General features: G+C 34.7%; 1 protein-coding gene across 5 annotated transcripts in view; it reads left to right on the plus strand.

Moving 5' to 3' along the window:
• Positions 1-17,622, plus strand: part of LOC110464547 (espin-like) — a 93,827-nt gene extending 76,205 nt beyond the window's left edge. For 3 of the 5 annotated variants that reach the window (XM_021519806.1, XM_021519808.1, XM_021519807.1), the window contains exons 6-12: positions 1,795-1,963; positions 3,633-3,680; positions 4,459-5,269; positions 12,094-12,448; positions 13,926-14,288; positions 15,242-15,321; positions 15,509-17,622. In XM_021519806.1, coding sequence (XP_021375481.1) covers positions 1,795-1,963; positions 3,633-3,680; positions 4,459-5,269; positions 12,094-12,448; positions 13,926-14,288; positions 15,242-15,321; positions 15,509-15,638 — 1,956 coding nt within the window. In that variant the 3' untranslated portion in view covers positions 15,639-17,622. Of the gene's footprint in view, positions 1-1,794; positions 1,964-3,632; positions 3,681-4,458; positions 5,270-12,093; positions 12,449-13,925; positions 14,289-15,241; positions 15,326-15,508 lie in introns of those variants that run through there. The other 2 variants (XM_021519810.1, XM_021519809.1) reach the window with 2 other exon arrangements.
• The last annotated feature ends 1,713 nt before the right edge of the window (positions 17,623-19,335 follow it).

Here is a 19,335-nt window from a genome sequence, read left to right on the forward strand (position 1 = left end):
TATATCTAGGGTTATATTACTATATTAGATGTTGAACTGCTAGCTGTACTTGATGTATTCTGCATTTTATTTTTTATCTAAAATTATTTTCAAATGTTACCATATGTAAGCAAGGCTATTTAGAGGAATTGTCTAAAGGAGGTCTCGAGTTCAAAACCTGAACTGGCCTGTTGCATTTTTCCCATGCTTCTATTTTTGCTGTTATATCGGGTATTTGGCCCAGTGTGCAAACAATATTCTTTTCTTTGTTTGTTCTTTCTTTCTTAAATGCTATTAACAGAGTATCTTTAGACACTTAATCCATTATCATCTTTTATTTGATCTGCAACTGTTCAAATATGTTTTATTTGTGGTTTAATATAACAAGTTTAAATTTAATGAAAATCTTCACACCTTAAAATGTTTTACACTACCCATATTTGTTTCGCCATTTTTATAGTAAATATGTTAAAAACAATGTTCAACGTAAAAGTAAGAAACACAAAGTGATTTTTTTACACCAAACTGCAAACATCACAGGTACAAGTAATGCTTTTATTTTATTTCTGAGTGTGATTGTTTTCAAAATATTCTAATATTTCTATAGATGAATCTGTTGGGCAAGCTTGAATTCATCTTTCATATATAGATGTCACTATTTGTAATTTGCACAGATAATGCTTTTACTTCATTTAGCAAACATTAGACGGTGCTGTACAGTATATGAGGCAACTCACCCTTGTAACTGACTACAGCTGTCCACTATTTGACAAAGGTGTATAATTTTTCAATTGGATGGTATTGTGACCCATTATGTTGATTCAATTAACAGCTGTGAATTCAAATTTATTGACAATGATTCTCCGAAGCCATGTGGAGTAACATGATTTTTCCATTGATTAATGATTAAATAAATGTATTACTTTGCCTTCCTATCTGTGATTTTGTTTCTTGGCTTGCCCTAAAATTTCGGTACTTTTTATAAAAATGGATTCTTGGAAGAGAAAACTGTAAAATTATATAGATATTTTATGACAAGGCCTTGGCTATCATTACATGGGCACACTACACCTGTTTTAATTGCAGAGAAGAAATTTTACATCAGAACTATGTTAAATATACAGAAGATGGTAAAAATTATGACAAACAAAGTTGGACCCGTGGAATTTATGGGGTTTTTTTTAAATTTATTTTCTTCTTATTTTATCCAAATGCTCAAATATTGAAATGTGTTTTATATATATTTAAACTTTGAAAGCACACTGTACTTGACATATTCAACTATCAATGTTATACACTTAACGGTGTTGTACTAATTCACAAAACTCCAAGTAGTATCAGTATGGTGCTGACCAACACATTTTAAAATTTATATGGTAAGTATTTTGGAAAGGTTGTTCGGCCAAAAATACAGAATGTTTTAACTCGTACTTGTGACTTGGATTGGCTTCGTGATTTTATTATTGGTGACAGTTTGCTTCTTCTGCATTCTTACCGTACCAGGTACTCAAATCCAACGGAGAAAAATCAGATCAGTAAAAATATCAAAATTATTTGATTAAAGTATACATCATTTTTTTAATCTGTAGCTACTTAAATCAGCTACTGTACTTAATATAACTAAGAGTTTTTAATGAAGCAGTAAATGTTATGTAGTTTTAATGACCTTAATTTAGATTTAGGTAATGCAAATGCTTATATCAACAAATGGTCCTAGGCTAGGATTCACCTTCCACCTGGTACAAAGTAAACTAATGTCAAGGTCAAGGCCATTATTAAGGCCATTATTAACTGACCTATATCCGTGTATTTCAGATTCTTGAGAATGAGACTGGTATTGTAGAGTTAGAACGATTCAACTCCTCCCCATCACATTCACCCTTGCCCTCAACTGACCCACTTGACCCTGCGACCTTCAGTTTAGCGCTGCCCGACTCCGACTTCTCAGGGGTAGCCAGGAACACAGCCACCCATAGGAAGACAGGTGAGAGACCAGCATTGGTTGGCTGTGAGATCTAAACCATTTGACAGTACTAGTGTTGACTCTGGTGTGCTGGTTGTCATTGGGATTGACCTCTGACATTGGGGGCAATCTGTGTCCGACCTCTAAAACACCTCTAAAATAGGTCTTACATTGGTTTAATATAGATATTATTTATTTCAGGGAAACCATGAAAGTGTTGATTGACTTTGTCCGAAGTTATGTTATATGCCTGTAATGGCTAAAAGTATAAAGAATGTTACGATAGAAATTCTCCGGAAAGTTGTCACTGTTCTCTTAAATACAAATCCAGCTGAAAGATGCCATGTTAACAATGAATCAGGTGGAAAAACCAGACATGTAAGAGGTCTCTAGCTCAGACTAGGGGAAAGTTGGGTACAACATAAGGAAAGAATCCACGCGAAATTCTGAGCATTTAAGAGTTCACTAGTACGAAAACCTCAAGGCAGGAAAGATACATGTATTTCAAAGAAGAAATATCTGAAAGCATGGTTGGTAAATGTTACTAAGGGAAAAATTATTGCAGGTTATAGTGAAGGTAGTAACTAATAACTAAGAGTAAAACCTTGAGGCAGGTCATACATATCCCTGGGAGAAAACTTCGCTTCAGTGCATGGACATATACCTTTATATATTTGTATTATTTTCCTGAATTCATTGTGAGTGAAACCTTTTAAGTTTACGAGTTAATTGGTACCTATCTATTCATAAATAATTTGCAGTGAACTTTGCAGTATCATTTAATGTAAATAGTTTAATAATATTAAGGAAAGGTTCAGAAAGGGACATAAAAAGTAAAGTTATGGACTCATATCAATTTGAGTTAAATATCAGTAATGCCTGTACATGTAGCAATAACCAAACGTTTCTGTTATGAAAATAAAGTTTGATCAGACTATTAACAGATCACTTGCCTAGTTTTCACATTTACTGTATATAAAAGTACATGTAAACCACTTTGGGTGACTTTAATTATATAATTGACCACTTTGCTAGAAGCATTTTAAAAGAGATTTACTGGACAGATTCTTAAATTTTGTTCTTAATGTAGTGAAGGAATGAAACTGTATTCAAACTAAAAGTCTGGTTGTGAAGCACATGAAAACTTCTGGCTATGTTGAAGTTTTGTTTCACACATCCATTCTTACACGCGTTTCTAACTAGATGAAATTAACTCATTCACCCCTGAAGACACATTTGAACTCCTCCAATTCAAAGGTTGGAATAGTTCATTATGAAATTTCAGGGGTGAATGAGTTAAGAACAAAGTTAACAGCAACCCTGTTAAGTTCAGCCTGCTGTTACATCAGAACCACTGATTGTAATATATAATGGCCACTTCTGGTGTGAACACCGTTCCTTCTCTACATTGTACTCAGTGTTATAATAAATAAAGTACTATTGTATACAAGGTATGAACAATATGAGAGAAACTTATAAAAGTATGTCATTATTTCACTCACTTTTGTTGATAAGTCATCATGTTATTTCTCACAAATTAGTAATTGCTTTTGATTGTATGTACATTACTCGATAAATCTGCATTACAGCCGTATAAACATACCAAAGTCATTTACAAGTTATGTGATGATAAATCTTAATGGACTTTTCTTCACTGATCTGTGCACTAATGAAATGTCTTGTTCTTCAGAGTCACTAGAGGTTTTCTTTGATGCTGAGAGTGACGATGATTATGTGTGTGAGTATTTAATTAGCTATATATAGTCTGAATTAAATTCTATACAGTTAATATATCTTTGGTTGATCAGCAACATCCACAGACCTGTATATGACATCCATACTTGATTTCAACAATATTTTACCGGCAAATGATCCTATCAAGAAATAAATTCGGGGTTTCCTAGAAATGCATCAGTATAATTGGAAAATAAAACTGGCACATCATAGTACCCTTCTGTTCTTTATTTGTATGCTCAAAACTGGCTAAGTTAGATACTTTTTACCTTGACAGAATATTCACAATAAGTATGACAACTTATAATGAGCCACAAGAGAAATATCTGGATTGCTATCAATGAGAGCATTCTTTGAGTTAACTCCCTTTTAATGGTGATAGCAATTTCTTTGGCTCTTTTAGTACATACTGGTAACTTTTGTAAATGTACAAAGAAAAAAAGCTACTGCAGCTGACTTATCTTTACTCAATCTGATTGGCTTAGTCACGTGAATTACAATATAAGTATATTCCAAAGACAATATTCATAACTATAAAGCATCACATTTAATACCGGATTCAGTGGTGTTGTTGCTCATCATTTCTGTTTTCATTTGCTCTGCTTTCCCTGATGAGCACTGTTGAATACCATTAAGGTATCCACCCCAGGATCCCTACCAACACTATTGAACTGACATCCTTGCAGAGGCGTTGGGTCTCCACCCCTTGATGGTTTAAGAATGATAACAAAACTCTCTTTAGCAGATTGTAGCTGTGTAACAATGGTAATTGTGTGTTTCAGCCTCGGTAGACTTCCCACACCACCCTGATATTCGCTTTCAGTCAGAGGAAACCGGTGAATGTGAGTCCAGTGTAACCTTGTCGGTAAAGTCACACGAGTCCAGTGAGAGTGAATCTTTGTTACGTCGTCAACTTTCGCAGCCTGACCTTGAGTTATCTCCTCCTCACAATTTGCCCTCCAGTGAAGCTCTGTGTCAGAAGTCGGACAGTGACGTTTCCTCACTGCCGCCTCGTCATCGGTCAGCTAGTGAGTATTCCTGGAATTCAAACAGTGACCTATCATCGCTACGACGACACGGATCAGGTAGTGATGTGTCATCTATTGCTAGTTCTCTGAGCTCTGTGTCCCAGTCAGCATCTCATGTGTCTCAGTCAGCGTCTCAGCCAGAGGATTCTGTGATATCTGTGTCTGGATCATCACTTCGATCTCCGTCTCTAGGGAGCTTCCCTGTAACTCATCAAGAGGAACTCTTTAAAGCCATTAGAGCAAGAAGGATGGAAACGGAAGTGAATTTGTCGAGTGAGGATATTGTGATTCGAGAGAAGACTGTAAATGGAGAGTCAAATGGTGCAAGGGAAAGTTACGAATCTCATCGTCTATCAGACAGTGGTTTGGAGAGCGGGGCCGGGTCAGTATTACCTACAGAGACCGACACACAAGTGTCATCCACAGGAAAACCAGTATATCTTCCCACAGCTGATTCCAACACCGCACCCATACCCCCTCCCCCTCCCCCACCACTGCCAGCTTCAGCTCCACCTGTAATTAATAACCACACCCTCCTCAATGGGATCCTACAACGGCTTGAAAGGTAAGGCCTGAGTTGTCTCCCTTGACTCAATACATGTTCTGTGACAGATGAGCTATATGTTTTGTATTTGGATCAATTTAGTGTATTCTGTGCCAGTGAGACAGTGAGATCTATTGTAGAGTTTATCTCAGAGTAGGTATTAGAATACTACTGTCTTATCATGACATGTGCATGCTCTTTCTGATCCATCTTCATCAATAAAATCAACAATATAGGTATTCATTCTTAGATCAATTCATGATGAAAGAACAAAAGAAGAGATGTCACCTATCAAAATTTAATACTAGCATGGCATCCTTTTTGATCATCAGTTCAAAATTAAAAAGATTTAAAAGATTAAAAGAATGATTATCCTTATAAACTACAGAAGATTTTGAAATTCTGCTAAGATTCTCCTTTTTTTGAATGATGAGAATCAGTGATTGCATTGCATGGTATTGTTCCTTTTCAGTGTGTGGTACTGTGGTAATGCAGCCACTGTTCACTTTGCTTTTGCAATATAATCTGTATAATGGAATGCTATTAAATATGTATTACTTTGCCCTTACTTTATAAAGTATACAAACCATTTAAGTTTTTACAATATTCTGCATAAACAATGTATGCTTGTATTGTCATACACTATACTTACACACAGCTTTGATTACATACTCTATCTATATCTTGATGTATATCAGGTGATAGTTACCAATTCACAGATTAACCAAAAACCATTTAGCCATATTGTTTGGTCAGGTTCCATAATCAATGACAGTTAAATATGTTTTAATTATGATACAATGAGGGTACATATGTAGCCTTTGAAGTAGATTTAAATTGATATATGATGTTTATAATACTGAATTATTAGGAAAACTCTCTCTCAGAGGTTAATGAGTGTTCCTTTCTTAAATCCCCACTATTTGATCCAATTTAATTTTAGTAGTACACTACTTTCATTACACATACAAATATGTATCTATATATGTTAGCTTATGTGACATTTTGATGCATTGAATTTTTTGTTCAAGTCATTAAATTAACATCAATAGATCAATATTTCACGTAAAAAATGCAATGTAATCAGTACATGTCACCTAGCTCTTTCAGTCACTAATGATTTTACCTGAATCAAAAACAGACATCTTGATCATGAGATGTCATTGTTTTCATGAGTGTCTCTGGATCTATAACCAAACTGATCACCATGACTTGCTAAACAGTGCCAACAGTGTGTTATATAGTGACAACAGTAAATTATATATTGACAACAGTGTGTTATATAGTGACAACAGTGTGTTATATAGTGACAACAGTGTGTTATACAGTGACAACAGTGTGTTATATAGTGACAACAGTGTGTTATATAGTGACAACAGTGTGTTATATAGTGACAACAGTGTGTTATACAGTGACAACAGTGTGTTATATAGTGACAACAGTGTGTTATATAGTGACAACAGTGTGTTATATAGTGACAACAGTGTGTTATACAGTGACAACAGTGTGTTATATAGTGACAACAGTGTGTTATATAGTGACAACAGTGTGTTATACAGTGACAACAGTGTGTTATATAGTGACAACAGTGTGTTATATAGTGACAACAGTGTGTTATATAGTGACAACAGTGTGTTATACAGTGACAACAGTGTGTTATATAGTGACAACAGTGTGTTATATAGTGACAACAGTGTGTTATATAGTGACAACAGTGTGTTATACAGTGACAACAGTGTGTTATATAGTGACAACAGTGTGTTATATAGTGACAGTAGTGTGTTATACAGTGACAACAGTGTGTTATATAGTGACAACAGTGTGTTATATAGTGACAACAGTGTGTTATATAGTGACAACAGTGTGTTATACAGTGACAACAGTGTGTTATATAGTGACAACAGTGTGTTATATAGTGACAACAGTGTGTTATATAGTGACAACAGTGTGTTATACAGTGACAACAGTGTGTTATATAGTGACAACAGTGTGTTATATAGTGACAACAGTGTGTTATATAGTGACAACAGTGTGTTATACAGTGACAACAGTGTGTTATATAGTGACAACAGTGTGTTATATAGTGACAACAGTGTGTTATACAGTGACAACAGTGTGTTATATAGTGACAACAGTGTGTTATATAGTGACAACAGTGTGTTATACAGTGACAACAGTGTGTTATATAGTGACAACAGTGTGTTATATAGTGACAACAGTGTGTTATACAGTGACAACAGTGTGTTATATAGTGACAACAGTGTGTTATATAGTGACAACAGTGTGTTATACAGTGACAACAGTGTGTTATATAGTGACAACAGTGTGTTATATAGTGACAACAGTGTGTTATACAGTGACAACAGTGTGTTATATAGTGACAACAGTGTGTTATATAGTGACAACAGTGTGTTATACAGTGACAACAGTGTGTTATATAGTGACAACAGTGTGTTATATAGTGACAACAGTGTGTTATACAGTGACAACAGTGTGTTATATAGTGACAACAGTGTGTTATATAGTGACAACAGTGTGTTATACAGTGACAACAGTGTGTTATATAGTGACAACAGTGTGTTATATAGTGACAACAGTGTGTTATACAGTGACAACAGTGTGTTATATAGTGACAACAGTGTGTTATATAGTGACAACAGTGTGTTATACAGTGACAACAGTGTGTTATATAGTGACAACAGTGTGTTATATAGTGACAACAGTGTGTTATACAGTGACAACAGTGTGTTATATAGTGACAACAGTGTGTTATATAGTGACAACAGTGTGTTATACAGTGACAACAGTGTGTTATATAGTGACAACAGTGTGTTATATAGTGACAACAGTGTGTTATACAGTGACAACAGTGTGTTATATAGTGACAACAGTGTGTTATATAGTGACAGTAGTGTGTTATACAGTGACAACAGTGTGTTATATAGTGACAACAGTGAATTATATAGTGACAACAGTGTGTTATATATTGACAACAATGTGTTATATAGTGACAGTTGTGTGTTATACAGTGACAACAGTGTGTTATATAGTGACAACAGTGAATTATATAGTGACAACAGTGTGTTATATAGTGACAACAGTGTGTTATATAGTGACAACAGTGTGTTATACAGTGACAACGATGTGTTATACAGTGACAACAGTGTGTTATATATTGACAGAATCTGTTCTGGAAGAAAGACTTCAGCATTATTGAGAGTTAAATTAGAAAAGGGGAAGGGGGAATTTTTGGTCAATAGTATGGATTGTTGTTATGATACATTGATAGAAAAATGCTCCAGATCATAATTCAGAATATCTCATACTGAGACTTCAATTCTAAGAAACAACCTCTTGATTTTAAACAATATGGCTACTACGTATACTTACTGAAGTATTATATCTGTAATCTGGCAAGAACATATATAATTATATGCACTTGCTTTAATGGAGGGGAAGGGGAAGTGGTATGAAAAAGATAATTTTGATTAACTTGTTGTATATGTATTATTATATTTCTAGAATAGGATCATAATCACAACGTATTCAAGCATCACTGATAAGTGGGTTTTTAAGTTTATTTTTAAGAACCCACTTAATTGGTGATGCTTGAGTATGTTGTGATTATGATCCTACTTTAAAGGTATATATCAAACTTCTGTAATCGCCCTGCATACCTTCTGGTATCCGTACTCAAAGTGAAGTGCCCACTGATCAACCCACAAACCTACAACTGACATAGGCTCCATCACCTTTAACTTTTATTGTATTTGTTATATGACTACAGATGTCTAAACTGGAGACAGAATTTACATTCAAATATATTGTGAATTTATAATTCTTCTATTGTGTAATATTCCTACCAAAGTAACTTTTGTGAATCTCATTTCTGTGGCATCGTAGGACCTTAACTTTTTGCAAAATAAAACTGCAAACAAATTTTCTTTTCATTTTCCTGTAAAACTATTATTATATTTAATGGTTATTAATTGGCTAATTTTAGCATTTGTGAACCGCTTTGAGACGACCAACGAACTAGGTTGTGACAAAGCGGTATATAAGAACCTCCAATTATTATTATTATTAAAAGACAAAAGATCTTGTAGATTAGATTATTAGTCCCCTACCGGTGAAACCGGGGGGACTATAGTTTTCCCCTCCGTTTGTCCGTCTGTCCGTCTGTCTGTCGGTCCGTCTGTCTGTCTGTCCGTCTGTCCGTCTGTCCGAAGAGGTTTGTCAGCACTCTAGAGCCTTCATTCTTTCATGGATTTTAATCAAACTTTACACACATGTAAAGAATTAAAATATCTTCAACAAGTTCGAGTTTCATGGTCATCGGATCAAGGTCAAGGTCATTATTACTATAAATAGAAAAACTTTGTCAGCACTCTAGCGTCTTCATTCTTTCTTGGTTTTTAATCAAACTTCACACAGTCATAAAGAATTAAAATATCTTCGACAAGTTCGAGTTTCAAGGTCATCGGATCAAGGTCAAGGTCACTATTACTATAAATAGAAAATCTTTGTCAGCACTCTAGCGTCTTCATTCTTTCTTGGATTTTAATCAAACTTCACACACTCATAAAGAATTAAAATATCTTTGACAAGTTCGAGTTTCAAGGTCATAAGATCAAGGTCAATGTCACTATTACTATAAATAGAAAATCTTTGTCAGCACTCTAGCGCCTTCATTCTTTCCTAGTTTTTAATCAAACTTCACATTATTGTAAAGAATTTAAATATCTTGGACAATTTCAAGGTAATCGGGGCAAGACAAGGTCACTATTACTATTTTAGAAAATCTTTGTCAGCCACTCTAGTGCCTCATTCTTTCATGGATTTTAGTCAAACTTCACATTATTGTAAAAAAATTATTATTATACCTTCTATTAAAATCTCGTAATCTGATTGGTTGAGAAAGATGTGAACATTTTCAATGTTACTTGCTCGTTTTACAAAGATAAAGAAGACAGGGTGACATTCCAAAAAATATCACATTCGCCAAACGTATGCATGCATGGTTCGTCCCAGTGCCAGGGTGTTATCAAATCACACTCATGATTGGTTCATTCGACAACTGTTGAGATGAAGTCTTGGTTTATGTCAAATCAACACAAGAACCTTTAAAAATGGTGGAATGGTGAAACACCTAAACATGACACTCGGTATAATAAAATAAAAATCACATTCATGAGAGGGCGATATTGCATATTTTCACCCCAAGGAAGCATTGTTGACCGAGGCGAAGCCGAGGTCAGCTATGCTTTCTGAGGGGTGAAAATTTATATATTTATATAATACACCAGTACTTATATACAGGTATGTAAAGGTATATACACTTTTCTACACAAAAACACTTGTGATTTACCTGTAATGTTATTGACCACCACTCTGTCACTGTCAGTGTCCCGACACGTTTTATGGATCGGTCAGTGATGAGTGTTAAGCACCATGTTAGACAATAGTCATTTACCACATACGTCGCAAAAAGCAGGCTATTCTTGTCACGGATTGTCAGTAGGTGATGATAGTTTTATCGGTGTAAAATGATGACCAATAATGTACATGGACAGCTAGCGTGGAGTGATGCTATACGTGGTGTACATGTAGGCTTTTCCTGCACTCTGATGTACAAGTGCGACTTCCAGACACTGGAAGTGTAAATATTATTCTCATTTCAATGGTGAAATTTGGAAAAGTGGAAATGATACGATATGATAGTATGGACAGGTGAGTAAAGGGGAGATAGCATGATGTCATATTCAAAACACTAATATTAAATGTTAAGTGCATTTTAATTTGCCAGTAAATAGATTTGGGTATCAAATCAATTAATGACTGTACATGTGATAGACTGACTTTAAATGAGTTAAAAGCCAAATTAACTAATGATCTCAATACATGTTTTACAGTGTTATCAGACCATATATAATATGAAAAACTTTATAAAAACAGGTACTCCCAAATCTAAGACAAAAAATTAACCCATAAGGTGTACATTCATGTATATATGCCTTTAGAAATATTAATCATATAGGCCTATGGTGATCTGGGTTGAAATTGTTCAATCGTCATTATTAAAGGCTGTCTTCTGACAATCTTTTATGTGTCGGATAGTATTATCTTTTGAAAGTTTCTTCAATTCTTTTCTCTTTTTAATCTGTTTGAGCTGGTAACATTTAACCTCAAAAGAAATTCTGTATATCAAGACTTTTTTGTAAGGTTATTGTTAAAGGTGTTATATTTGTAAGGTTTTCATATCTTTTTTCTGCAAATTGAAAACCATAGCTTGTCTGAAAGTAAAAAATAGTTTGGAATTGTTCATTTTCCAATTTGATATAATTTGACATGATTTATTTGAGATTTTACTTACTGTTAGTCTGTGACGGTATATAATATTTTGCCCCCATTTGGGTTTTTTGCCTTCTTTTCAAAGACAAAAAGGTGAATATAAAGTAGGGACAACATTTTGCAGTATGTATAGCTTTAATCAGATATAAATTTTGGTTTACTTTGGTTGTGCTTAATTAAAAAGGAATGCCTCTCTATGTAAGGTTTTGCTTTATTGGTGAATTTTGGTGTAAAACATTCTCTGTGTTATTGGCATTTGTTTGAAAGTAAATCTCAAAATCACACCATTGGGCTATTATGGAAAAAAGTTCAGATCCGCCAATGCTTATTCTTATAAGACAAAATGTATGTTAAAATGCAAAATACCTTCACTGATGCATATCTTTATCTATACATATCTTTATCTATACATACTCAAATTTTTCCAGAAGAAATTTCATAACCACAGTTTATTTTATAATTATTTACCAGGTGTTATTTTTTTGTTTCTCCAGACCAAACAGTCTGTCAATGGAAAAGTCTGCACAGTCATCGACCGTGTCAAGTCCGCCTAGCTCCGTGACAAGTCCCATTATAGCTGGACCAGTCAAGCATGACCTCATAGCTGAGCTTAAAATAGCTGCAGCCAGTGGGAACTCTAACCTACGGAAAACCCGTAAACCACGAGAGGAAGGTCACATGACCTGTATATATTCATTCGGATCAAATGAGAAAGTGAATAGTCAAATTCCCAATGGCCCAAAAGCTCTTGGTCAGTCCAGCGAGAGAAGTCAGGTGACCAGAAATGGACAACATGTCACTGACAATGTGACGAGTGTGTCGCTGTCAAATGGCCAAGTTGAAGCTAAGGTACAGCTTTTTTAATATTTCTCATTTTAACCTCAACTTGCCTGAAGGGCCATGTTATAGCTTATGCCGTACTGCAGTGTCCGTCCATCCGTCGTCTGTCCGTTATCTATTTCTTTTGAACTACTTCTTCTGAAGAACTGGAGGACCTAGGGTTATGATATTTGGACAGTAGGTACCTGGGATGGAATGCTGTAAAATTTCTTCATTAAAATGACCTTGACCTACTTGCAAGGTCACAGGGGTCAAATATGTTTAAAATTTCAAACAACAATATCCTAAGAACCATTTGGACTAGAGTCATGATACTTGGGTATGTTATGTAGACAAGCAGTTCGAATATTATGATGTATAACAGTAATGATGGCTATGTCAAAGGTCAACTTTATGTGCTAGTCAGAGGTCAAAAGTCAACATGGATTAAAAGCTTCAACAATCTTCTTCTCTTCTCATGTTCCATAAGGCCCAGGGTCATGCTATTTGGCCAGAAGGTACCTGGGATCAAGTGCTATAAAGTTCCCTTATTAAAATGACCTTGACCTACTTTCAAGGTCACAGCGGTCAAATATGTTAAAAACTTCAAACAACAATATCCTAAGTACCATTTGGACTAGAGTCATGATACTTGGGTATGTTATGTAGACTAGCAGTGCGAAGAGTAATGAGGTCAAAGGTCAACTTGAAGTGCTAGTCAGGGGTCAAAGGTCAACATTGGTTAAAAGCTTTAACAATCTTCTTCTCATGTTCCATAAGGCCCAGGGTCATGCTATTTGGCCAGTAGGTACCTGGGATGGATTGTTGTAAACTTACTTCATTATTAGAATGTCTTGTGTTCTAGTTACCAAATTTGGTCTGAAGTTACCTATATGTCAGTTTCATGTAACAAAAAACCCAGATGAGCAATACAGGCCCTCTGGGCCTCTTGTTAACAGTAAGCTGTATTTTATGAGTTCAATATTATGTCAAGATTTTGCATCTGCATGGCTAGAAATCTTTTGGAATACTTCTGTATACAAGAATTATTTTTTACCTATTTCACTATTTGCAATAAGTGCAAATTCATCATGACAATGGAAATCAGTTCACAACAACAAATGTACTTAAATGTATTACTTTTTAAATTCCATTTAGAAAATTTTCATTGCAAAAGAATATCAAACTTATTCCTTGTAACCATGTGAATTTAAGGAAAGTCACTTAAGGTAATTCCTTAAAAATCATATACATTTGGAAATCCATGGAGATACTCTGTTCATTAAATGAATTTGAAATTAAGAAAAAAAATGGACATACATGTATTTAACATTCTTAAAATGGACTTTTGTTAGAAAGTGAGTTTATAATCAGAATCAATAAGTTCCAGAAATCTTGACATAATGAGTGTTTCAATGATTGGTATTTTACAAAATGTCATATAAGGTATATTTGTACTATATCGGTTGTATTTACATAAATATGGTTTGTTTTTGATCTTACACAGAAGCCACAGCCCCTACAAGAAAAATCCATGGTGATTATCGAATCAAAAACATCATCAAAAAGTGTTACTCCTCCTCCTCCTACTCCTCCTCCTCAAAATCCATCAAAAGCGAACGTCCCACCGAAGACATCTAATGGGGTCGCTGCTTCAAAGACATCTAATGGGGTCGCTGCTTCAAAAACATCAAACGGGACTGCAGATCAAGAACCTACAAAAGGGGCAGACAACTCTATAGCGACGGACCCATTTGATCCAAAGAATTTTCTGGACAAAGTGGATCCCAAAGTGCCAGACTGGAGGAGACACATGCTAGCCAGGAAGATGGCCGAGTCTGCCAAGAAGCAGGCAGAGGAACAGACGAAGGTGAGTATATATCAATGCATGAGGTATAACTTGTTAGATTGTACATATTAAGACTAGCTCATCTTAGCAACGTTGACTTCACTTCCTGAGCCATAAGGTTGACTCTGATAAGACTTTTTTTAGACTACCTGAAACTGAGCCGAAGGCTTGTTGCTATATTTTGCCATCCATCGGGGTTTTTCCTGGTGTACTATGCACTTTCTGTTAACATTTTGATATCTTCAACTTCTCAAAACCAAAGAATGGATTTCAACTAAACCTGACACTGATAAGGTGATTTGGATTTTAAGTTGTTTAAATGGTTGACTTTCAATCTAGAAGGAAGCTGTAAGGAAACAAAAATGGAGGATTTTATACAAATTTTTAAAACATCTTCACCTTAAGAACTATAAATGTCAGATAGTATCCCTTTCCTATGTAGAAAAGTTGGACACAGAGATTTTAACATATTCACATTATATCCCTTGAACACAGTAAGGGGGCCAAAGCATAGTTGGATAGTATTGTAAAATTAGGGAAATGATGTTGTAATATATGTAGATACCTCTTTCTGTCATATTTATGGAGTTATTCAAACCAAAACTGACTGAAACAATCTTGAAAATAATACCATTATATATGGCATATTCCAAATGGAGCCAGATAAGTGGAGCCAAACCTGGAGATATCCTTAACAAAGTTTGAAAATTCTTCTGAAAATCTGAAAACTCGAAAGCCTTTCCATTTCATATGTAGAAAGGTCTAGGTTTGAAAAATATAGGTTGTTAATGTCATATCCACCATGTTTAACTGTAATTACATATCGTCACCTATATTTACCTGTTCTTACCTATATCTACTGACCTAGATTTACCTGTAATTACATACCATCTACTGACCTAGATTTACCTGTAATTACCTACCATCTACTGACCTAGATTTACCTGTAATTTCCTATATTTTATGTTCATTAGATAGAGAAGGAGGAGAACAAGTATAAACACCTGCCTGCATGGAAGCGTCAGCTGATGGAGAAAAAGGAGGCTGACGCTAAGTAAGTGTGTTATATAGATCTTCTACATTAGTTATAAGTAAAATATTGCCTTTTAATAATAGTTCCTGAACCAGATATTTTATTTGATTGTCAAATATATCAATTTTACTCTCTTCTTACACTAGGACTTTCTAAAGCTTTGATTGTTTTGTTCTGTCAATTGCTAACTGTATCATTCTTAAACCAGGGTTGAAGAGGCTAAAAAACTGGAGCTACAGGCAAGCCAGGCCAAGAAAACAACAAAGTCCATCGTAAACACCACTCCCGCTGGCAAACTGGCACCATGGCAACTCGAGATAAAGACAAAAAAGTCGTAACAAAACCGTGGTTTCTGTAGTAAAAATGAACACAACTTTACTGATACTATTCTTGTACAAGTTAAGCATGTTGTGTAATGAAAACAGACTCATTTATACCAGACTATCCCAAAATGCCCTAAGGTGTTCCTGCAAAGTTAGAATCTAGCTGGAGAGGAATATACAGACGATGTAAGCTTCCAATGTACACAGATAAATTGTGTGCTGTAAATAATCATCGCCTGCTACATTACATTATTCTTCTGACTGGTTACTTATTCAGCATGATCACTTCCCAGGAATCGCCTCCATAGACATTGATGACATTCTGACTTTTCATTCTTGTTGTGTCATGTTGCTTGAGTTTAAAAAGGAATCAGGTCAAGAGACATTTATTACATTCCATCATTTCATTTATTTCCGCTACATGGTGTGTCATATTGCTCGAGTCTATAAATGGATAATGTGTAATTTTAAATGCAATATAGAGAATGTGATTGATGATATGAAATATGCTCAAAAATACTTGACAGTATGAAGGTGACCAGAGCCCCAATGCCCTTGTGACTATTCAGAATTGTGGCAAGGGAGGCATTGTAAGTTGGTTTTCAGCTCTATGCTAAGTATCCAATGCAGTCTTAGTTTCTGGATCGACAGTTGATTTTGAGAGTAAATATTTCTTAAAAAGGGCTTGAATTTTCAAAACTAAAGTCTAGTTGCGTGAAGAAGTGTGATTGGGTGAAACTGTCTTTACTTGTTGTGGGGGCCCAGTGTATTGAAACTTACAAAACTTGACATGTAAAGATTTGAAAGTATTTTTTTAGGCTAAAAAATTGTCAATTGAAATTAAACTTATAATCTTAATCTCTTCTAATTATAGTTTATAAGTTGTCTTGATCTAGACTTCAGTCATTGCTAAAGATTTCCAGATGACTGACTATTGATGTAAAGATGATTGAGATAAGATTCTGGTGTCATATTTTATGTTTCTCTCCACAACTTGAACAACTGTTCCTGTAACAGTTTGTCAACATCATGGATTACAAATGTGATATTTTTCCTTCTGAATACATTATTCCCAAAACATGATGTGATCAACTCTAACTATTCAGAAAAGTTCTATTTTAATTTACCAATCAAACAATCTCTTACAAATACCTAGCCTGAGAGCCAATAAAGTTGCTTTTAATAATTCCTTACCTGAAAGCTGTACATAATTTAGGCATTTGGGCCTCATTTAAAGTGCATATAACTTTGTATACTGTATTGTTTTAATTTTTCTGTGCAATATAAGATGAATATTTTTAAGTAATACAATTTTAAGGTATCTGTTTAATATATTATTAGATTTTTGTTTGGACAATCTTTTCCAGTGTTTTTTTGTTGTGCTATAATATTGTTTTATCTCACTGTCAGTTGAAGTATTAATTTAACGTTTTGGATGATCAGGGAGTGCTGTATAAATGCATTCTCTCTCTCCTCTAGAGCTTGCATTGAGAGCTGACAGCCTTTATATGAATCGGATATGGTTTCCGATGACATACAAACTTTATAACAATGGTCACAATTTTATGTGGTATATCATGACAGGCAGTCTCTCAAGACAAATATGGCCTTTCATGGCAGATCTCATAAAACTGATGGTCTCTCATGGCAGATCTCTTAAAACAGATGCTCTCTCATGGCAGATCTCTTAAAACTGATGGTCTCTCATGGCGGATCTCTTAAAACAGATGGTCTCTAATGGCAGATCTCTTAAGACAAATGGCCTCTCATGGCAGATCTCTTAAAACAAATGGTCTCTCATGGCAGATCTCTTAACACTGTTGGTCTCTCATGGCAGATCTCTTGAAACAGATGGTCTCTCATGGCAGGTCTCTTAAAACAGATGGTCTCTCATGGAAGATCTCTTAAAACAGATGGTCTCTCATGGCAGGTCTCTTAAAACAGATGGTCTCTCATGGCAGATCTCTTAAGACAAATGGTCTCTCATGGCAGATCTCTTAACACAGTTGGTCTCTCATGGCAGATCTCTTAAGACAAATGGTCTCTCATGGCAGATCTCTTAAAACAGATGATCTCTCAAGGAAGATCTCTTAAGACAGATGGTCTCTCATGGCAGATCTCTTAAGACAAATGGTCTCTCATGGCAGATCTCTTAAGACAAATGGTCTCTCGTGGCAGATCCCTTAAGGCAGATGGGCTATGGTCTGTCATGGCAGATCTCTTAAGACAGAGGGTTTTTCATGGCATATCTCTCAAAATGGCTTTTTAAGGCAGATCTCATAAGACATATTGTATTTTATGACAAATGATCTATTTTGACAGGTCTCTTTTAAGAAAAGCGGTAAGTACAATTCCAAGTTTTATTTTATCACTTTCACCATCAATTTCATGGCAGTAGCTCATGTTCATTTTCTAAGACACTGATATTTGGAACTTTCAAAGATCATCAAACTATGGTTTAGTATTCAGGCATTAATTTACATTTTTGTATTGGTTGATAGTTGCCTCTATTATTGATCAGTTAATGAAGTGTTACTTTGATGGTCGGTTACCATGTTTAGGCTTTTTGTAATGTCAAACACATGATCAAATTAATTTGTTCCTGTGCTCCTATTCTTTGATATTTGAACCAGAGATCTTCCTGCAGATTTGAGATAAATGTAGCTATAAATAATAAGATGAAAAGTGAAAAGACTTTTTATACATGCTATTGTGCTATTTATACATTAGAGGGTTATAATTCTAGTTATATAAATATTTATGATCACATTCCATATTATCTGTTATGTGGGTATCACAAAATCATTAGTCCCCACCAATACTTCCAGATGGCCAACAGGTCTGTTCTTCATCTGTCAGTCCATCATCAGTTATTGTGTGTATCACTGTGCCCAGAGAATATATCACATATATGCTATGCCACCTGACTTTGCCAAAGTTTATAAGTGAGTTTTGTCGTGGGATGACAGAGTTTTGTGTGCCCAGATATCATACAGAGTTATGAGGTTTCGTTCACTGTGCGTCACTTTGTTTGGAGTGCAGAGTTATGGCCCTTTGTTCATATATCAGAAAGACAATGTGACAATATTACACACATTTTACACCTGACTGATATTTGGTAATAAAGCTGTTTATTAAAGGTATGAAGACAGACATACTTGGAAAGATTTGAATTGTGTGTGTTTTTGTGGATCATTTTCATGCTTGAAATTTGTATAAAAACCTCAGTGACAAATGTTCATTAGAACTATTTTAAACTAATGATACAGTGGTGGTGCATTAAGTCCAGTTTAATGAGAAACATTGTTGAAACTTTATTTTTTTATAATTTCTATTTTGAAACGGAAATTATATATTACTCTATGAATATCATATTAATATTTCAGAAACTTAATATGTAACTATAAACATATCACCCTGGGTTACACCAGGGACATATAGTGTATATATACTGTCCCTGGTTACACCCATTATATATATTTTGTACATCATTTATAATTATGTACGTCCTATAAAACTCGGTAACATTATTTATATTGCTGGGTACATTTCAGAAACTTAATATATAACATTAAATATTATATATATATTGTGTATGTTATTTATGTACATTCTATAAACATTCTATAAAACTCTGTAATGTTATTTATACATATAACTTTGAAATGTAATTTGTGTTACATTCCATTATTCCTGTCTCAATACACCAAGT

The sequence above is a fragment of the Mizuhopecten yessoensis genome, unplaced genomic scaffold (genome assembly GCF_002113885.1).
Source record: "Mizuhopecten yessoensis strain PY_sf001 unplaced genomic scaffold, ASM211388v2 scaffold11009, whole genome shotgun sequence".
Lineage (NCBI taxonomy): Eukaryota > Metazoa > Mollusca > Bivalvia > Pectinida > Pectinidae > Mizuhopecten > Mizuhopecten yessoensis.